The 17,104-nt window shown below is 41.1% G+C and overlaps 1 protein-coding gene and 1 long non-coding RNA gene across 22 annotated transcripts in view; both read left to right on the top strand.

The window, feature by feature from the left end:
- The window catches only part of RALGAPA1 (Ral GTPase activating protein catalytic subunit alpha 1), a 247,743-nt gene that overhangs the window by 51,645 nt on the left and 178,994 nt on the right, over positions 1–17,104 (top strand). For 20 of the 21 annotated variants that reach the window (XR_010600693.1, XR_010600692.1, XR_010600691.1 and 17 more), the window contains 4 exons: positions 1,878–2,015; positions 9,742–9,890; positions 11,899–12,028; positions 13,962–14,199. Coding sequence is in view for 17 of the 21 variants with exons in the window: in XM_065593297.1 (XP_065449369.1) it covers positions 1,878–2,015; positions 9,742–9,890; positions 11,899–12,028; positions 13,962–14,199 (655 nt within the window). In the remaining 4 variants the exon portion in view is untranslated. Of the gene's footprint in view, positions 1–1,877; positions 2,016–9,135; positions 9,250–9,741; positions 9,891–11,898; positions 12,029–13,961; positions 14,200–17,104 lie in introns of those variants that run through there. The other variant, XM_065593295.1, reaches the window with a different exon arrangement.
- On the top strand, positions 4,744–7,774 carry LOC135983165 (uncharacterized). The gene is made up of 2 exons (XR_010600694.1): positions 4,744–6,239; positions 7,058–7,774. It is a non-coding gene; the product is annotated as an uncharacterized LOC135983165 (long non-coding RNA).

The raw sequence follows: 17,104 nt of genomic DNA, 5'->3' as shown, positions 1-17,104 counted from the left end.
TTTTTAACTCAGCAGTAACTGACTTCTAGGGGCCAGCATTAAATAAAACAAACCAAATACAGAAAAATCCTATTTTAAATTATATTTAAGGGGGAGATTTTCAAAGGCACAGACAGTCTCATTAACTTTCAATTGGAAGCCAGGCACCTAACTGCTCATATGCCTTTTGAAAACCTAATCCTAATCTAAGTTATAATAGTGGAATTTAATGTTAGTGATTATGTTTATATTTAGAACTTGACACTGTGTATTCTCCTACCAAGAGCTTCCTAAAAGACAACTCCTCAGTTTGGGGACCAAAAACAAAATTATAAGTTTCTCTAATAGTCAGACCTTTACCATCTTTAAATGCTGTGGTTATTTTTTTTTCAATTCCCTTCAAAATAGCTATAAGCTTAAGCATTTTCATTGGTTTTAATAAATAAATAAAGTATGCACAGGGTGAAAGCCAAATGCCTTTGCGGCCTGACTTTGCACATTTTAAGTCTACTGCAAAATTCCCCAGTGACTTCAGTACAAGGAGCCTAGTGTACTCCCTAGTATGGCTTATTAGTAAGGATGTGATTTGGTCACGGATTCAGTGACTTCTTTGGCTCTGGCTTGGGCATATCCTGATTTTGTACATTTTTACCATGACTGCTCTGTAAATTTTGCCTAATTTTACTGTGCCAAAATTGTATCCATACAGATTACTTTTTGGTTCCTTGCTAACTGTAAACTAATTTAGGGAGATGGTTTTGTGCACTATATCCTTACACTATATGAAAAATAGTTCCAAGCAGAATGAGACAAAGTAGCAATTACCGTATATACTCGTTCATAAGCCAAATTTTTTAGTAAAAAAGGGAAACACCAGAGAAGGGGGTCGGCTTATGAACGGGTATAGAGAGGGAGAGGTGGGACACAGCCCCTCCCCCCCAACAGAGGGAGCAAGGAGAGGCAGCACAGCCAGCAGAGCCAGAAGCGAAGAGGCGGGGCCAGAGTCTCTCCGCTTCTGGCCACGCTGCTCTCCCCCCAGCCTCTGAAGCAGCTGGAGCTCCGGGGCTGGCACGCTGCGGCTGTGCTGCCCAGCCCGCTGGAACATGCTGCGGCCGCACCGCCTGGTCTGGCCCACCGGAGCAGGCTGTGGCCGCCCTGCCCAGCCTGCTGGAGCAGCTCCAGCCAGGCGAGAGATCCTCCCCTGGCCCTCCCCAGATAAAGTGGGAAGGGAGGGGATGGGGAGAGTGTGGGGGTCCTGGGCTTGGGGGGGGGGGGGGGGTTATGTTGGGGGTGGTTACAGGGGTTACTCCCCTGACCCCCAGCTTCTCCCTCTTCTCCCCCCCCCCCCCCCAAAAAAAATTTCCCCACCAGTTGCTGTCCCGCCCTGTCAGGGTAAGCAGCTGGCGCGCCGGGACACTTAGTTTACTTAGATTTACCTCCGTGCCTGTGGACGCTCGAGATAAACAAACCATCTCGGCCTGCCAGCGGCTTATCCTGATGGCCCGGGAGCCAAAGTTTGCTGACCCCTGAATTATAGGGTCAGTTTATGAATGGGTCATAAACATTTTCCATTTTTACTTATCTATCGGGGGGGCGGGGGGGTCAGCTTATAAATGAACCGGCTTATGATCGAGTATATATGGTAATTTCCCCCTATTATTTTGAATATTTGTTCTGTGACTTTTACATTGTATCCTTTTTTTAAGATGCCTGGACATACACCTTCTTCCATTTCCCAGTCTCTGGGAGGCAGGCTGCTCTTTTAGGAGTCATTTTCAGCTCATATTTTCTCTTTTTACTTTAATAAAAAAAAAAAGGGAGGGGAGGGCAAAAACCAATTTTTTGTTTTGTTTTTTTTCCTCTGGGAGTTTAAGAAACAAAATATTTTTATGCTTCAGGAAAAAATGACAAACTCTGGTCATGTTCAAAATTCAAGTTGGACAAGAAATGGCTGCCACCAAGATGCTTCTCATAAAATATCGGAAATAGATATCGCTGACCAAAATATACGAGCCGGAGTACAATCAGTGTTACAGGTACAGAATGCGCTCTTTCCCCCCCCTCAATTTTATTCTCTCCTGTTTAATGTGTTTTCTTTAATATTGTGTAAATAAAATGTTAATGGATAAAACGGAACATGATTACAGAATGAGTCTCCTGCTGTTCCATAACATCTCAGCTTTGCTAAATGATTGTAGATTTAATTAAGGGGATGGATAATAAAGCTATAATGATAGTTTACTGTGTTCTTATTGACTTCCTGCATTCTTTCTCCATTTTTGACATCACTAACATATAGTGTACAGGACTGCATTTACTACTGTTGGCTCACACAATGAAAACAATCTTTATTTCATACCTTCATTACTACATCAGAAAGTGTATTCCATTCTACAGGTACAGAAAAAATGATCTAAACTAATCCACACTAGTAGATTGTTTGTATGAATTAATGAGTGCTGTCCTGTTTACTTTATGAAATTTTATCTATATTAGAACGTATGTGGTGGCTTAATGTTATAGTTGGAGATAAACACTTATTAGATCTTTGTTCCATACTTATTTTAATCATATTATATTAACAGTTTAATTACATTTTAAAATGTAATTAGGTGTTTATCAAATACAAGGATTTTTGGAACTTTGCATGGGTGCATTTTAAATAGAAATAACTTATTCAATACTATTGTTGTAAGTTGCAAATGCTGTAGTAAAGATTTAACTAGCATTGTTTATATAGCCTTTATATTTTTAATTTATTCATAACTTCCTGAAAATTCTGCTTTTGGAGTTGAGATTTTCTATAACTGGTCTCAGCACAGAGGTCAATTATTTTGGACATTTTGAGCAAAATGCCTTGTTCTTGTATTATAAGACACTGGAGATTTTTTTTTTTAGCATGTTCAGTGTACATTTGGGTCTCACCATGGGATTATTCAGGTGTATAAAGTCATTTATGAGCACAAGTCTTAGCAGTATTGGGCACTTAGATGTCCACTGAGCATGCTTACAGGCATTTTTTTTTAGTTGTTGAGCAAAAAAGCCCAACCCTCTTTAAGTTGAAAGAAAAAATTCTTGAGCTTTCCTGAACTCATCAGGCAACTGGAGCATAAGTTTTTGAAGTAGGCGATAAGAGTTAGCTGAGTCTAATGAGTCTCTGCTTATGTGACGTACTAGGGAATGGGGAGAACTGATCTTTCTCCCTGGCAGACATACAGGCTGCTGATCTTAGTTGTTACTGGGACGCTTTGCAGGGAGGAGACTGCAAGTCTCATAGGGCTTATCTATGCAAATTATCTGGTTAGACCTTGCTGCCGTTCATTAACAGTTCCCAAGAGCTACCCCTCTTCGAAATAGGAATAGAGTGTGGCAACAGGGTCCACACAGATACTCAGGCCTGGTCTGCACTTAAAAATTAAATCGATATCACTGAGGGCATTTTTGCACCTTGACTCCCATAGTTAGGTTGATCCTAATCCCTTCAGTGTAAACATGGCAAGGTCAATGGTAGCATTCTTCTTTCAACCTAGCTACCACCTCTTGGAAAGGTACATTGACAAAACACCCCTTACATTGCTGTAGAAAGTATCTACACTATGATGCTACTGTGGCACAGCTGCAGTGCCATAGCTGTACTGCTGTAACAGCTGTAGTGTAGACATGGCCTTAGTACATAGCAGGCTAGGCTTCTCTGGCATGAAGATAGCTTTTATTGTTTTACCCTATGCACTTCTTTGGCAGAATCAAACCAAACAGTAGTAGCAGCAGCAGAGATGTGCATTTGCTCCTCCCTCACTCCATTAACCTTTAACATGGGTCACTACTATGTTTGTACAATGCCTAGTGCGACTGGGGGTCTTGGTCTATATCTCGAGCTTCTAGGTACCATGGTAGTACAAATAGTTAATAAAGACACCCAAGAGGATTTTAAGGAAAACTGTTCCTGTAATATAGAATGTATAGACAGATGTGTGACCTCCTGCTTGGGGTACCCAGAATTGTGAGCCCCTGTGTAACTTCTCTCAGCCTCAGCAAGTGAGGGGTGCTTTTTTTTGTGCTGCTCCCAAACCATGTATGAGCTCCCTGAGACATTAGCTTGTCTGCCTTGCCACCAAACTCTTCAGGACTCTGTTAGTCCAAATCTTGCCTTGCAGATAACAATCCGTGAATCCCAACTCCTGAGTTACCCAGAGATGTTTCTCTGGAGTGTCCAGTCCCTCCTCACTGGACATTCACAGAAATTAAGTTCACTGCCTCCAAAGTGAAAATGTACACGCCAGCCTGTATTGCTTGCTGAGGACTCACCTTCCAGTTTAACACACCACACAGAGATATTCTTGTTTTTATTACAAAACTGAGTTTATTAAAAAAGAACAGAGATTGAAGTAGTACCACTACTGATACTAAATATATAATATAATATACCTATCTCATAAAACTGGAAGGGACCCTGAAAGGTCATTGAGTCCAGCCCCCTGCCTTCACTAGCAGGACCAAGTACTGATTTTGCCCTAGAACCCTAAGTGGCCCCCTCAAGGATTGAACTCACAACTCTGGGTTTAGCAGGCCAATGCTCAAACCTCTGAGTTATCCCTCCCTCCTGAATAGGAATAGAAGACAAGTGTGGTTACAAAGGAAACAAAACACTTTCTAGTGACTAAAACTTAATTTCAGCAAGTTACAATCTTTGTGTAAACAAGTTTCTTGCTTACAGTGAAGTTTCCACCACTCTTGCCTTTCAGGCCAAGAGGATCGGCTTTAATAGGCACAACGGGTGCTATACCCTATCAAACATTAGGTGAAGGGTAACTAAACTGTCTCTTTGCTCCCCTTTATAGTACTTCAAAGTCCATTGTCCTTCTCAGAAAGGTTTCTTGGGGTGCAGATTCTGTCCCCCGGCGTGGTTGTTAAATGGTGGTCTTCCCCTCTTGTTTAGCTTGATGTCTGTTTACTATACGTGTAAATGTATTTCTGTTGTCCTTTTGCCTGTAACCAAACAGGTCACATAAGTAAATGCACATTTTTGTCTGGGTTCATTCTGTGCCTCCCAAATGCATTTTAAAATCCTATTTCCAGCACACATCTACAACTCTTTGTATACAATCCGTGCATACATCACACAATGATTTTCAGAACCAGTGTGTTGCCAGTTTACATATGATACCTTAGATGACACCTTTGAGAGAGCTGTTTTGACAATAGTGTGTTGGGGCAATGAGTGTGTGAGCCCTGATGTAAGTTACAGTATGGGGCCGGGGGTTCTCTGCCAGTGGCCACTGAAGGGTTCCTGTGGTCACCCCCTTTCCTCTTGCATTGCTGCAGGAGGGTCATGGCCCATAACTAAAGCATGTAGGTGCTACAGTAATACAAATTAATAAAGCACAAAATGGGAAAGAACTAGCTAGGTGGTAATGGTGCTGTAAAGGACTTGGGGGTCATAGTGGATCACAAATTGAATGAATCAACAATGTGATGGAGTTGCAAAAAAAGGCTAATATCATTCTGGGGTCAATTAACAGGAATGTCATATGCCAGACACAGGAGGGGCTCCACACTCCGGTGGATTAAAGGAAGTTCGATATAACGCGGTTTCACCTATAATGCGGTAAGACTTTTTGGCTCCCGAGGACTGCGTTATATCGAGGTAGAGGTGTATTAGGAAACACTTTCCAACTATAAGGGTAATTAAGCTCAGGAATAGGCTTCCAAGGGAGGTTGTATGGAATCCATCATTGGAGGTTTTTAAGAACAGGTTGGACAGACACCTCTCAGGAATGGTCTAGGTTTACTTGGTCCTGCTTCAGTGCAGCAGGATCAACTAGGTGCCCTCTCAAGGTCCCTTCCAGCACTACATTTCTGTGATTCTACAAGCAGGATCTGAAGTGATAACTCCATTCATATTGAGTTTTCTTTGACAACAATAAGGAAATTTACAACAAGATGTCAGAGATTAGCTAAACTATGGATTGGATGAAATGCCGAGCATTGTTGGGAGAACATTAAAGCCTCTGGTATAGTAAGTCCGGAGATGACAACAGTAGCATTGGTTCAGCACGAATAACCTGCCCTTTTTTTGATGTGATGTACATTATTCTTGGGCCAGGCCAGGCCACTGATCAAGCCTCCTCAGTTTATCAGAGCCACCGCGACAAATGAGTAAAGTGAATATGCTTTGAGTCCCCAACAATACTTACCACATGAAGTACAGCTGGCAGAGGAGACAAACCAGAGCAATCAAGAGAGGCAGATGTTCATGCAAGGTATTGTGCTCTCTCTACATTTACTGAATCTTATTTCTGGTGTGTGCTTGAAAATAGAAGGGGGTTTACTGAGTCAGCATTGCAAGATGCTGATGTTATAAGGACAATGATAGCTGCCAGTAAAAAAGTATGCTTACCATTTCCCAGAGATGAACAAAGCTGCAAATAGAGCCTATAATATTTCTGGTGCTGCTTCGTTCTCTGCCCCAAACCCCCCACATTAATGTGGCATAGCCAAACTCCCATTCCTGCTGCCTTTGCAACCAAACTGCTTTTTTTCTATAAGCTAGTTATCAGTATAGCTGATTTCATAAGGAGAGAAATAGCAATAATACCCATTTAACTGTCTCTTATTTAAATTTATTAAAGCCAAACAGAACACCAGATTGATTTAAGGCATGATGTTTTATTGGGAACCAAAGTCCCAAGCAGTAATAAAGTAATTGGTACATGAAGCCCAGAATTCCTCATTGGCAGGCAGGAGAAGGACAAATTATTTAGTACAGATATTCACCTCTGTTCTTTCTCCTTATAATAAAGACAACATTCAAGGGCACAAACATATAACAAACATTAGGAATTTTGGAAAAGTATGTATATGATTATTCTTCAGTTCCTACTATTGCTTCTAAAAGCACTAATCAAGAATAGACATTTCTGAAACGAATGGCGCACATTCTAAAGAATACATAGTATTTTACCAGTGACTTCCTGAGACAGACCCTAACAAGTCCAGCACACAGCAGCATTCCAGTCCTGCAACAGGAATAAATGCCTGCTGCCAAATATAACTAATCTCTGCTCTGCTTCTTCAACAGACCAGGAAGGCACAGCTGCCATGCCGAGTCTATAAGGTGCTGAGAGCCCCCTTCCGTTGCAGCTGCTTGCATTTCAGTGGAACAGAAAAGGAAAATTACCAGACCTCCTTCTAAAAACGTGAAGAGGAAAAAGCTGGCAAAGGACTAAATATTGAGCTACAGATACCCAAAGTAGACGAGAGTAAAACTGCAGATATATAACCAATGACATGAGTGTATAGGCCAAGAGATGCAAATCAGAAAGCCAGGCTTAACTTCTGAGGCAAATATTTGAGGCCTCTACTCCCACCATGAAAAAGGAAGAGTGAGAACTTACTTTGGAGTATTAATGTAGTGGTCACCTTCCACCAACCTCACTCTGGAATCTTTCATTCTAGTAGTGGTTCCTTTAACCTCCACGTTGTCCTTGTCCTACCTGTTATCCTACTCTACTCTTCCTTAGTCACACTGTCCCCAATGACCTGTTTCAATGCCTGTTGAAATCAATGGGAAAAACTCCCGTTGACTTAAATGAGCACTTGATCAGGCCCTAAACCTAATGTCTTCCTCAGTGCAATAACTCCGACACTATCCAAATGTACAGTCAATCTTAACAAACTATATTATTTTCAGATCCCAAGTCAGGGTGTGATTGTTTATTAAAAGCTGTATTTTACAATATACTATATGTTTCATGGTTTCCTAAAGAATGAGAAATAAAAACATTGATACCTGAAATATTTTGTCTCTTTGAATTTGAATCAGATAAATTAGTCAAAAATTATAGTTGCTGTAATAATAAATACATAAAAGGTACTCCCATACTTAATCAGTTTGAGCATTATCCATATCCAAGAGGTAGATATTCAAAGTCAGATAATGCACAGCTCAGTTTGTAGCCTACTGCTGTTGAAACTTGATTATTTTCTCTTCTCTCCCATGTGCTGCTGTATTGGCAGAAAACACTTTGCATTAAGTTAGCTTTCCTCACGTGGTCTCCTGTCTATCAGGAATTGGAGGCTGCTGAGATGTATTAACTTTGTCTTCAAATTATTCTGCCTGTCTGTTGGAAAACCTCCCCGTTTTGTCATATAGTGTTGTATAAACCACAGCATCTCAAAATGGCATTGGGACATACTCTGACAATATCATAACATTTCAAAAGGCGTCTCATCGCCCTTCAGCCTCATGAGGCATATTCTACTCTTTTGGAGGCAGTATTTAAAGCAGTGTCTTGCTCTTGGGATAATCCAGATATAATTTCATTAATCAGGAAGCAAAGAATAGGCAGGATCTCAAGAATCCCTGTGGTTGCACTCTATTAACATTTGGTGTGCATGGTAAAAATAGTATCCCAGCTGGTACAAGCCAGAGTTCCTGAAACGCCATACATAATGCACTTTGGCAGGCCAGCTAAAGTAAATATCCAGGACGTCACATTTGTGATCAACAAAGGCTTACAACACAGTAGATTTAGTACCCTTTCTGGTTGATTTGCTTGGTGCTTTATCTAGTAGATGGAGAATGGGCAGTTGAGTTCCATCAGTAGATCCATTGCAGCTGGAAAGCCTTATTTACAAATACTACTTACCTTAGAGGAATGCTTATTAGTAATAAGAGGCCTCTCTAGGATTGTATATATTTCATTGCTTACCCTGAATGCAGTAGCCTTTCCAAGAAATTTGCACATGTATGTGTTCCAGTGGGCTTTAATCTTTACTTGTGGTCAGTCTCCACAATGCGTATAGCTATTCTCCTGCTCACTGAGAGAGTCTAGCTGTCATGTTAGGCTAAGTTGCATACAGAAAGAATGAAAGGTGTGTCTTTATCTGAAAGATTTTCAGCCACTCATTTTAGATTCTCAGCGCAGTCCTATCACCACTCAAGAGACTGGACCAAGTCTCAAAATTGGCACTCAGCTTGGGCAAGTATGGTGACCAGGATCTAAGCACAGCAGACTGCTCATCTTGGAGCATTGTCCCATAAATAATGCTTCAAAGATTGCGATCACCTTTCTTTGTTCTTCTAAATTGTCCCCATTGCTGTTTTGTTCTTTATTAATGCTAAGCAAGACTTGTTTGATATCCATTCCCTTACAGAATTGAAGGTAACTGTACATGGCTAACTCTGATAGTATGGACTGGAGTGTTGGAATCGTGGGCTAGCTATACAAAACTCCCAGAATGGTGCTAAGTGTGAGGGCAGCCTCTTTGGTAAATATCCCAAATACCCTACTCTTAGCAAGCAGTGCTATACGCAGTGGGATAAAAACTCAAGTCCCAAAATATAGAAATTCCACCATCATTGTCAGGCACGCTGTGTGTATATAGATACGCTATCATGGTTTTATCAAATATTGCTGTGTGGTTGCAGTGTTACAGAGGACAGCAGTGGGTTTATGCTGTTGGATGTTCTCCAGTTTTAATACAGCCTTGAGTAATTCTCCGTATAATATATCTGAAGAAATGTGTACAAATGTTTTATAGAAAATGTGAAAAATTTTCTCTTCTGCTAAACTGAAACTTAAACCAATTTTATTCTTGAATTTGACACTCATTAAAGCAGGCTAAACAAGAGATGTACCTATGAAAATTTATATCACTACTTTTCTTTTCTACGGTTATCTGTTGAGTTGTTTTAATCAGAGCTAAAACTGGCTAGCTTCTCAGGCTAATAATTTTAATTGCCACTTCTTTTGTTTATAGGTTTTTATAATAAACTCTTCAAATATATTTCTTCTTGAGCCTTCAAATGAAATTAAAACTCTTTTGGATGAGCACACTGATATGTGTAAACGCATTCTTAATATCTACCGTCACATGGTGGTGCAAGTAACAATGGACAAGAAGACTTGGTAAAAAGCTTATGCTTTTATCTTTAAGATTTTTTAATGAACTGGACCAAATATTTAAAACTTTTTAATACCCAGGAAGTCCAATGGGATGGGTTCTACTAAGTGAGTCAATTTCTCTCAACGCGTCACTGTTTTAAGACTGATGCGTAGCTAGGTTTACTTTAAAGTATCATTTTGCTGGAGTTGGTGGTATAAAGTACACATGGACCATCTCCTGCCTTCCTCCTGCAAAACCCTTTAAATAAACCTAGATAACTATTACAACAGGCACATGTGGACACCTCCATCCTAGCTGGAGGGGGACTGCTTATTGGAAGGGATAGAAATAGATACCCTCAGCACTAGAAGACAGCATCAGTGATGGTGAGAGGAGCTGTGAGGCAAAGATAAGCAGCTGCAATCGTCCTTGCTCCAGAGCTACGGAAAAGGTCCTAGACAGGCACCTTTTCTGAGTAGCCAATGCTGAATGTTCATTTGGGATGTGGGGAGGAAGGAGAAGCAGATAATCTGTATGGCCACTGAGGGCTTCTATTCCAAGGCCAGGGCCAGTCTTATCAGCTTTTGGGAAGGTGGGGGCAGTGTATATAGCCATCCCGTTTCCTGGCCTCAACCCTACTAAAAGCTGGATTCAGTACTACTCACTTCCCCATTGGGGGAAATAGTGCTTGAGAGCCAAGAGCTGGGGAAGCCAAGCTCTACCACTTTTGAAGGAAGGATGTTTGGTAGAATGGGCATTCAACCCCCTTCCTGTTTGTGGGTATTCTCCCTCCCCCCCCTTCATCTCCCATGGTGGTAAGGTGTTCGTATTACCTGTGACCACTTCCGTTTGTTTTTGTGGGGGAAAGGAGCATAGACTTGTTTTTGTTCTCCTTTGTCCCGCTTTCTGTGACCTGGGGGTACTTGTCCACTTACCTAGGAAAGCAATAGGAAGATTCTTTTCAGAGATCTGTGTTGGAGTAGGGCTAGCATGAAGGTAGTGGATGTATACAAGTTCAGTAATTTAATGTTTAAAGGTCTAAATGGTCCTTGTCTGCAACTTTATTCTGGCTTCAGGATTTTTTTAATGCAAAAGTCCATCTGCACTTTAACCAGCTTATTTTTTTTTCTAACAAACCAGGTACATGGGGCAAAACCAAGCTCCAAAGCTGAGCCATTTCTGTAGTCAGTCAGTCTCTCTCTCTCTCTCCCCACCCCTGCCTTGTTCTAATGGAACAGTAGAATGCCACCATGGTCTGCTGCAGCAGAGAAAAACAGCAAATCTTTAAATTTCCAACTTCTTTCATTGTAATTTAAATTTCATTGTCCCTTATTGATGTCTCCTGGGTTCTTCATAAGTAGGGCTACCATCACTATGTATCCATATATGGAAAAACAAAAGTAGTCAGATTTGGTTCTCAGCTATCCAGTGGAGACTTGGGAGTAAAATGGGAATCGCTAGCAAACTCCAATAGATAATTTTAAATGTAACACCTTCACAGGCGTCATATAACTTTAAACAAACCTTCAACCAACATTATTCAGTTGTAACTGTGAAGACACTTCTTCCCTGCCATCCTCTTTAGATCTGGTAGAGTATGTTTAGAAAAGTCATCTTCTGTTATGACACCAGTCCCCTGCCAAATACTCTCACTTGGTGCTTTTTTTTTTTTTTTTTTTAAAGTGTAGGTTAGGATCAGAAATAGTGATCTAACTAAAAATAACTTTGCTGCCATTTGGGACTCCTGAGAGCCATGCTTCCTTGAGAGAGCAGGTAGAAAGCCTTATATGACACATGAAAGGGAATTCGGCAGGGGTTCCTTGTTGTGGCAATGGAGAGAGACTGGCAATAAGGGGCAGGAGTGATAGACTTTTTAAAAATAGACTGATGTTGAGCTGTTTCTGACCCTTACACTTTGTGTTTTTTAAAAAATGTTTGTGTAAGGGGAGAAACATAGACTATGATAATTTATTACGTGTCACGGCCCAAATATGTACTGAAAAAGTAACTCGATTTAATATTGCTTTGCAGGGAGCAGATGTTACTTGTGCTGCTCAGGGTCACAGAATCTGTGCTGAAGATGCCATCCCAGGCTTTCCTGCAGTATCAAGGAAGAAAAAACTCCACTTTAGCAGGAAGACTTGCAGGACCTCTTTTTCAGGCAAGTAAATATAAATTTAATGAGAGAGTAACTTTGGCTATGAGGCTGGTTGCAACAAAAGCAATTGACATGTTTGTCATCTGCAGTGGTATTGTAGCCATGTCTGTCCCAGAGTATTAGAGACAAGGTGGGCGATGTAATATCTTTTATGGGACCAACTTCAGTTGGTGAGAGAGACAAGCTTTTGAGCTTACATGGCTTCAGGACAGAAGAAGAGCTGTGTGTAAGTTCAAAAGTTTGTGTCTCTCACCAACAGAATTACATCACGCACCATCTCTCTTTTGTCATCTGAGACTAGAATTTTTAATAAGCATATTGCCTACATATTGGGACCACTGCATGTTAAAGGGCTAGTTGCATCTAATAATAGCATTACTATATATAACAACGTGCTGACAACTATTTCTCTAAGTTGGGGGTAATTATTTTTTGTCAAGGTCCAGCTCCCCTCCCCATACCCCCATTTGCCTGCCAGCTCCATGCCCACCCTGCCCAGAGAGTAAGGTGACCTTATTTCCCTTATCTGAAAACGGGATGCACGAGGCTGGCCTGAGGCATCTGGCATTGCTACTCTTCCTCCTCATCCCTCCAAACATTCCTCCGTACCCACCAATTGAGCCAAATAACAGAAATGGGCCACGGGGGAGAAGAATGGTTGTTGGCTGGGATCTGGGCCGCAAAGCAAGGTGTGAATGTGTGTGAGTACTTTTGAGCTTGGATTGAGGAGATGAAGCTGTTGGAATCTATGCTTAGCTAGAGGTACAATGCCCTTCTGGGGGCTGGGACAGTAGAGGGGCAGGAAGGCTCTGGGTAGTGGGGGGGACCAATGAGACTCCAGATAGCAGCCCTGGGGAGATGGTAGGAGGCCGGGATGTGGCAAAAGCAGGTGATTGGAGATGGACTGGGGAGGGAAAGAGGCCGGTTAGGGTTCCAGGGACTGGCCCCGAAGGACAGTGGGGAGGGCCAGGTTGGGGGCTCGGGGATGGGGACATGAGGCTGGGATTGGGACATGGGACTCTGCTGTTCAGCCAGCCTAGACCCTTAAACCAAATGCCTCAGACCTCCTGAGCCTCCCACTAACTTACATATGCTTTCCCAGAGTTCCACTGATGCTGTGGGCACTCGGGTTAAGCTAGAAGCCCATGTTGGGGACAACATGGCAAGGAAAACAAGGAATACAGGCTCTATAAAGGAGTTTCTGAACTGCAATCATGTTACTGTTAAAGCACTTGAGAGTTACAGATCTTTGGGAAAATACCCTCATCCCTTCTGTGCATCCAAGGATTGCCAGCATTTCCAGCAGGGCAAAGTCCCTCATGGCTTCTTTCATGCATATCCTGTTTTCATCTGGCAATGGTCAGGCCCCACTTGCTTCAGAGCAATGCCCTTCTTAAGTAGTCTCTCTCCTTTTGCAATGTGCTTAGCTGGAAAACTGCAGCCCCACCCTTTTCCCCTTGTAGTGGTTGCCCTACCTGTGCAGAAAACGCATTGTTCCATGGGGATGGGCCAGCAGTAGAGTCATTCAAAGTAGATAGCCCAAGTTGCTCTTTTGATGGCTTCTCTGGGGTCTGGAGAATCTCCAGATGCTTTTAAAAAAAGAGAAGAAACAAAATGCATGGGATGTAATCCAAACTAAACTATGTTAAGATCTGAAGAAATCTTTTATAAATCAAACCAATTTGTTCCCACAGCTAAATGACCTAACACACCACACAACTGTGAGTGAAAACAAAAAGGCTTAATCATCACATGGAAATTCATGTAAGATTTGTGTGAGATAGAGAGGGTGTGTGTGTGTTGTGTGCGCGTGTTGTGGACACTATATGGAAATTTCTATTTTTGTTTCAGACAGTAAAGTCTGATGCTTGAATACTCTTCTGTTGCCTTATGTTAACAAGCCAACTATTGTCACTTAAATTACTTACTCTTTTAGACTCTTATAGTAGCCTGGATCAAAGCAAATCTAAACGTGTACATCTCTCGAGAGCTTTGGGATGATTTGCTGTCTGTAATGTCATCACTGACATATTGGGAAGAGCTGGCCACTGAGTGGTCACTGACTATGGAGACGCTAACAAAAGTATTAGCTAGAAACCTATACAGCCTGGACCTCAGTGACTTACCACTGGATAAATTGAGTGAGCAGAAACAGAAAAAGCACAAAGGCAAAGGTAAGACATCCTGTATTATATAATTTAATTATATAAATTGAGTCTTGGAAGGGGCAGGGGGAAGAGGGAGGCAGGCCCTAATATATGTCTAATTAGCTGTGTCTGTCTACTGAAATGGGACAACTTCCGTTTTTTTGTAGATTATACTTTGTAAATTAAAAACCACTACATCCTAGCATAGGACCCAATCCTGCAAACAGCTTAAATATTTGCTGGATTAAGCCTATAATTACATATTGTGGAGTGGTATTCCTTTCTCTTTGTGTCAGTTTAATTTAGTTAACTGTAAACATCAGTCATAACCATTAATTTCTGATTAGTAATAAGAGGGAATTTTCTAGTAATATTTGATAGATTTCTAGTAAACCTTAACTAAATTGTAAACCCACTGCTAACATTATTCACTTTTTCTAAATTTTTTAAAGTAAACATGTTATTGGAATATTGATTAAAGTTGTAGTCTGGGCTAGTACTTTGCCACTGACTATGAGAGTTCAGGTTTTGGGCCCACCTTGTTTTGTTTCAGTTGAGGTGTAAGCCTTGAAGGCCAGTTTTGTCAAAATTACTTTGACTGTAATGATTATTTAAGAAAAAAGGAGCCTCTTAATAATGCATTTGAATGTTGCAAGTTTTTGAATCAGATTAGAGTTCAGTGTTGTAGATATTCTATAGAATGTAGAAAATGGGCTATTTTACAGTCCTGAATAATATGAACGGAGGCAGAGTGGCTTAATAGCTAGACTCAGGAAACTGGGATTCTATTCCCAGGTCTGCAATAGGCCTGCTGTGTGAATTTGGGCAAGTCATTTCATTTCTTTGTGCCTCAGTTTCCCCATTTGTAAAGCAGGGGATAACGATACCGACTTCCTTTTTGTAAAGCACTTTCACGTCTATTGATGAAAAGCACTATGTAAGAATTAGGTATTCTGTTACGTGGAAATCTGTTATACAGATGCAATAATTGTAATTTTTCTACAGTCCACTTTTTATCTTTTAGGGCTTGTCTATACTTACGCGCTGGTTCGGCAGCAGGCAATTGAACTTCTGGGTTCAATTTATCGCATCTTGTCTGGACGCGATAAATCGAACCCAGAAGTGCTCCTCGTCGACTCTGGTAATCCTGCTCGGCGCGAGGAGTATGCAGAGTCGACGGGGGAGCCAGCCTGCCGTGTCTGGACCGCGGTAAGGTTCGAACTAAGGTATGTCGACTTCAACTATGTTATTCACGTAGCTGAAGTTGCGTACCTTAGTTCGAATTGGGGGGTTAGTGTAGACCAGGCCTTAGAATCAGACTGGTGAGGTGATAGTCCATTCAAAGCCAAGAGAAAGACACTTGCTATAACAGTTCTGCGTGTCATGAATGAGAGATGATGTATTCTGATGTTTGTTTCTTTCTTGGGAGGGGCAGATAGGAATGTTTCTGTATACTCTTATAATTAAATACATTTCATCCTCTACTTAAATGCCTTATCTTGGGGCTTCACAGACTCCCCTACCTAAGAAATCCTTGGTTTTCACTGTATTACTTGGTATTGTGAGGATTGGATGAATACATCTTCCTCCTAAATTGGCCTAGAGGTGTCACTCTAAAGCACACTTTCTCGTCTCCCTGTCCTTCATAACCTTCCCATCCCTGCTACCCCCAGTGAAACTAAGATTGAGTCATAAATTTGCATCTCTTCATGTCATCAGTGTTTGAAAGAGTCTGTTCTCAGATAAAAATGTATGCAGTTAACTGAACATTTGCTGGAACATGTCTTTTGAATCATGGAACAGTACTACACATGCATGAAAGCACAAATATCATATATCTTTTTCTGTATTCAGCCACAGAACCCAAAAAAGGAATAAATGATTAAAAGAGATGTTTATCTAGACGTGAACAGTCTTCATAGAGCTCCACTAAGTCATTCATTATTAAATGTGATTTTGGAGGTGATTAGTCAATTAAATTTCTTTTTGGCAAGCTTCCTTACCCTTCCTATTTGGTAAGGGTACATACACCCACATCTGCAAATAGCAATGAGGACATTGCTCTGATTATGGCACATTCTGCAAATAAGATGTATTTTCAATTACTTTACTCCTCATCAAGCATCACTTTGAATGTTGTCGATAAATTCCAAAATAGTTAACCTCTTTTCATTGAGGAAAACCAAACCACAATTTTCAGGCATGGAGAACATAATGCTTTAAGTAATGGTGGGAGGGGAAGACCAAGGACAGGGTAGGCTCATTACTACTAATGGGGGGTGGGGGAGAAGAATAACAGAAAATGTGGAAATGTCAGAAGTGCTAAATGACTTTTTTTGTTCCTTTTTCACCAAAAAGTTTAGTAGCAATTGGATGTCTAACATGGTGAATGCCAGTGAAAATGAAGTAGGATCAGAGGCTAAAATTGTGAAAGAACAGGTTAAAATTACTTAGACAAGTTAGATGTCTTCAGGTCACTCGGGCCTGATGAAATACATCCTAGAATACGCAAGGAGCTGACTGAGGAGATATCTAAGCCATTAATGATTATCTTGGAAAAGTCATGGAAGACAGGAGAGATTCCAGAGGGCTGGAAAATGGCACTATAATTTGCCCATCTATAAAAAAGGGAAATAAGGACAACCCGGGAAATTACAGACCAGTCAGTTTAGCTTTAGTACTCGGAAAGATAATGGAGCAAATAATTAGCAATCAATTTGCAAGCACCTATAAGAAGATAATAAGGTGATAAATAACCGTCAGCATGGATTTGTCAAGAAGAAATCGTGTCGAACCAACCTAATAGCTTTCTTTGACAGGGAAACAAGCCTTGTGGATAGAGGGGAAGCAGTAGATGTGATATGATCTTGACTTTAGGAAGGCTTTTGATATTGTCTGGCATGATCTTCTCATAAACAAAGTAGGGAAATAC

This window comes from Chrysemys picta, chromosome 4 (assembly GCF_011386835.1).
Source record: "Chrysemys picta bellii isolate R12L10 chromosome 4, ASM1138683v2, whole genome shotgun sequence".
NCBI lineage: Eukaryota > Metazoa > Chordata > Testudines > Emydidae > Chrysemys > Chrysemys picta.
This window is presented reverse-complemented; position numbering and strand designations above follow the sequence as displayed.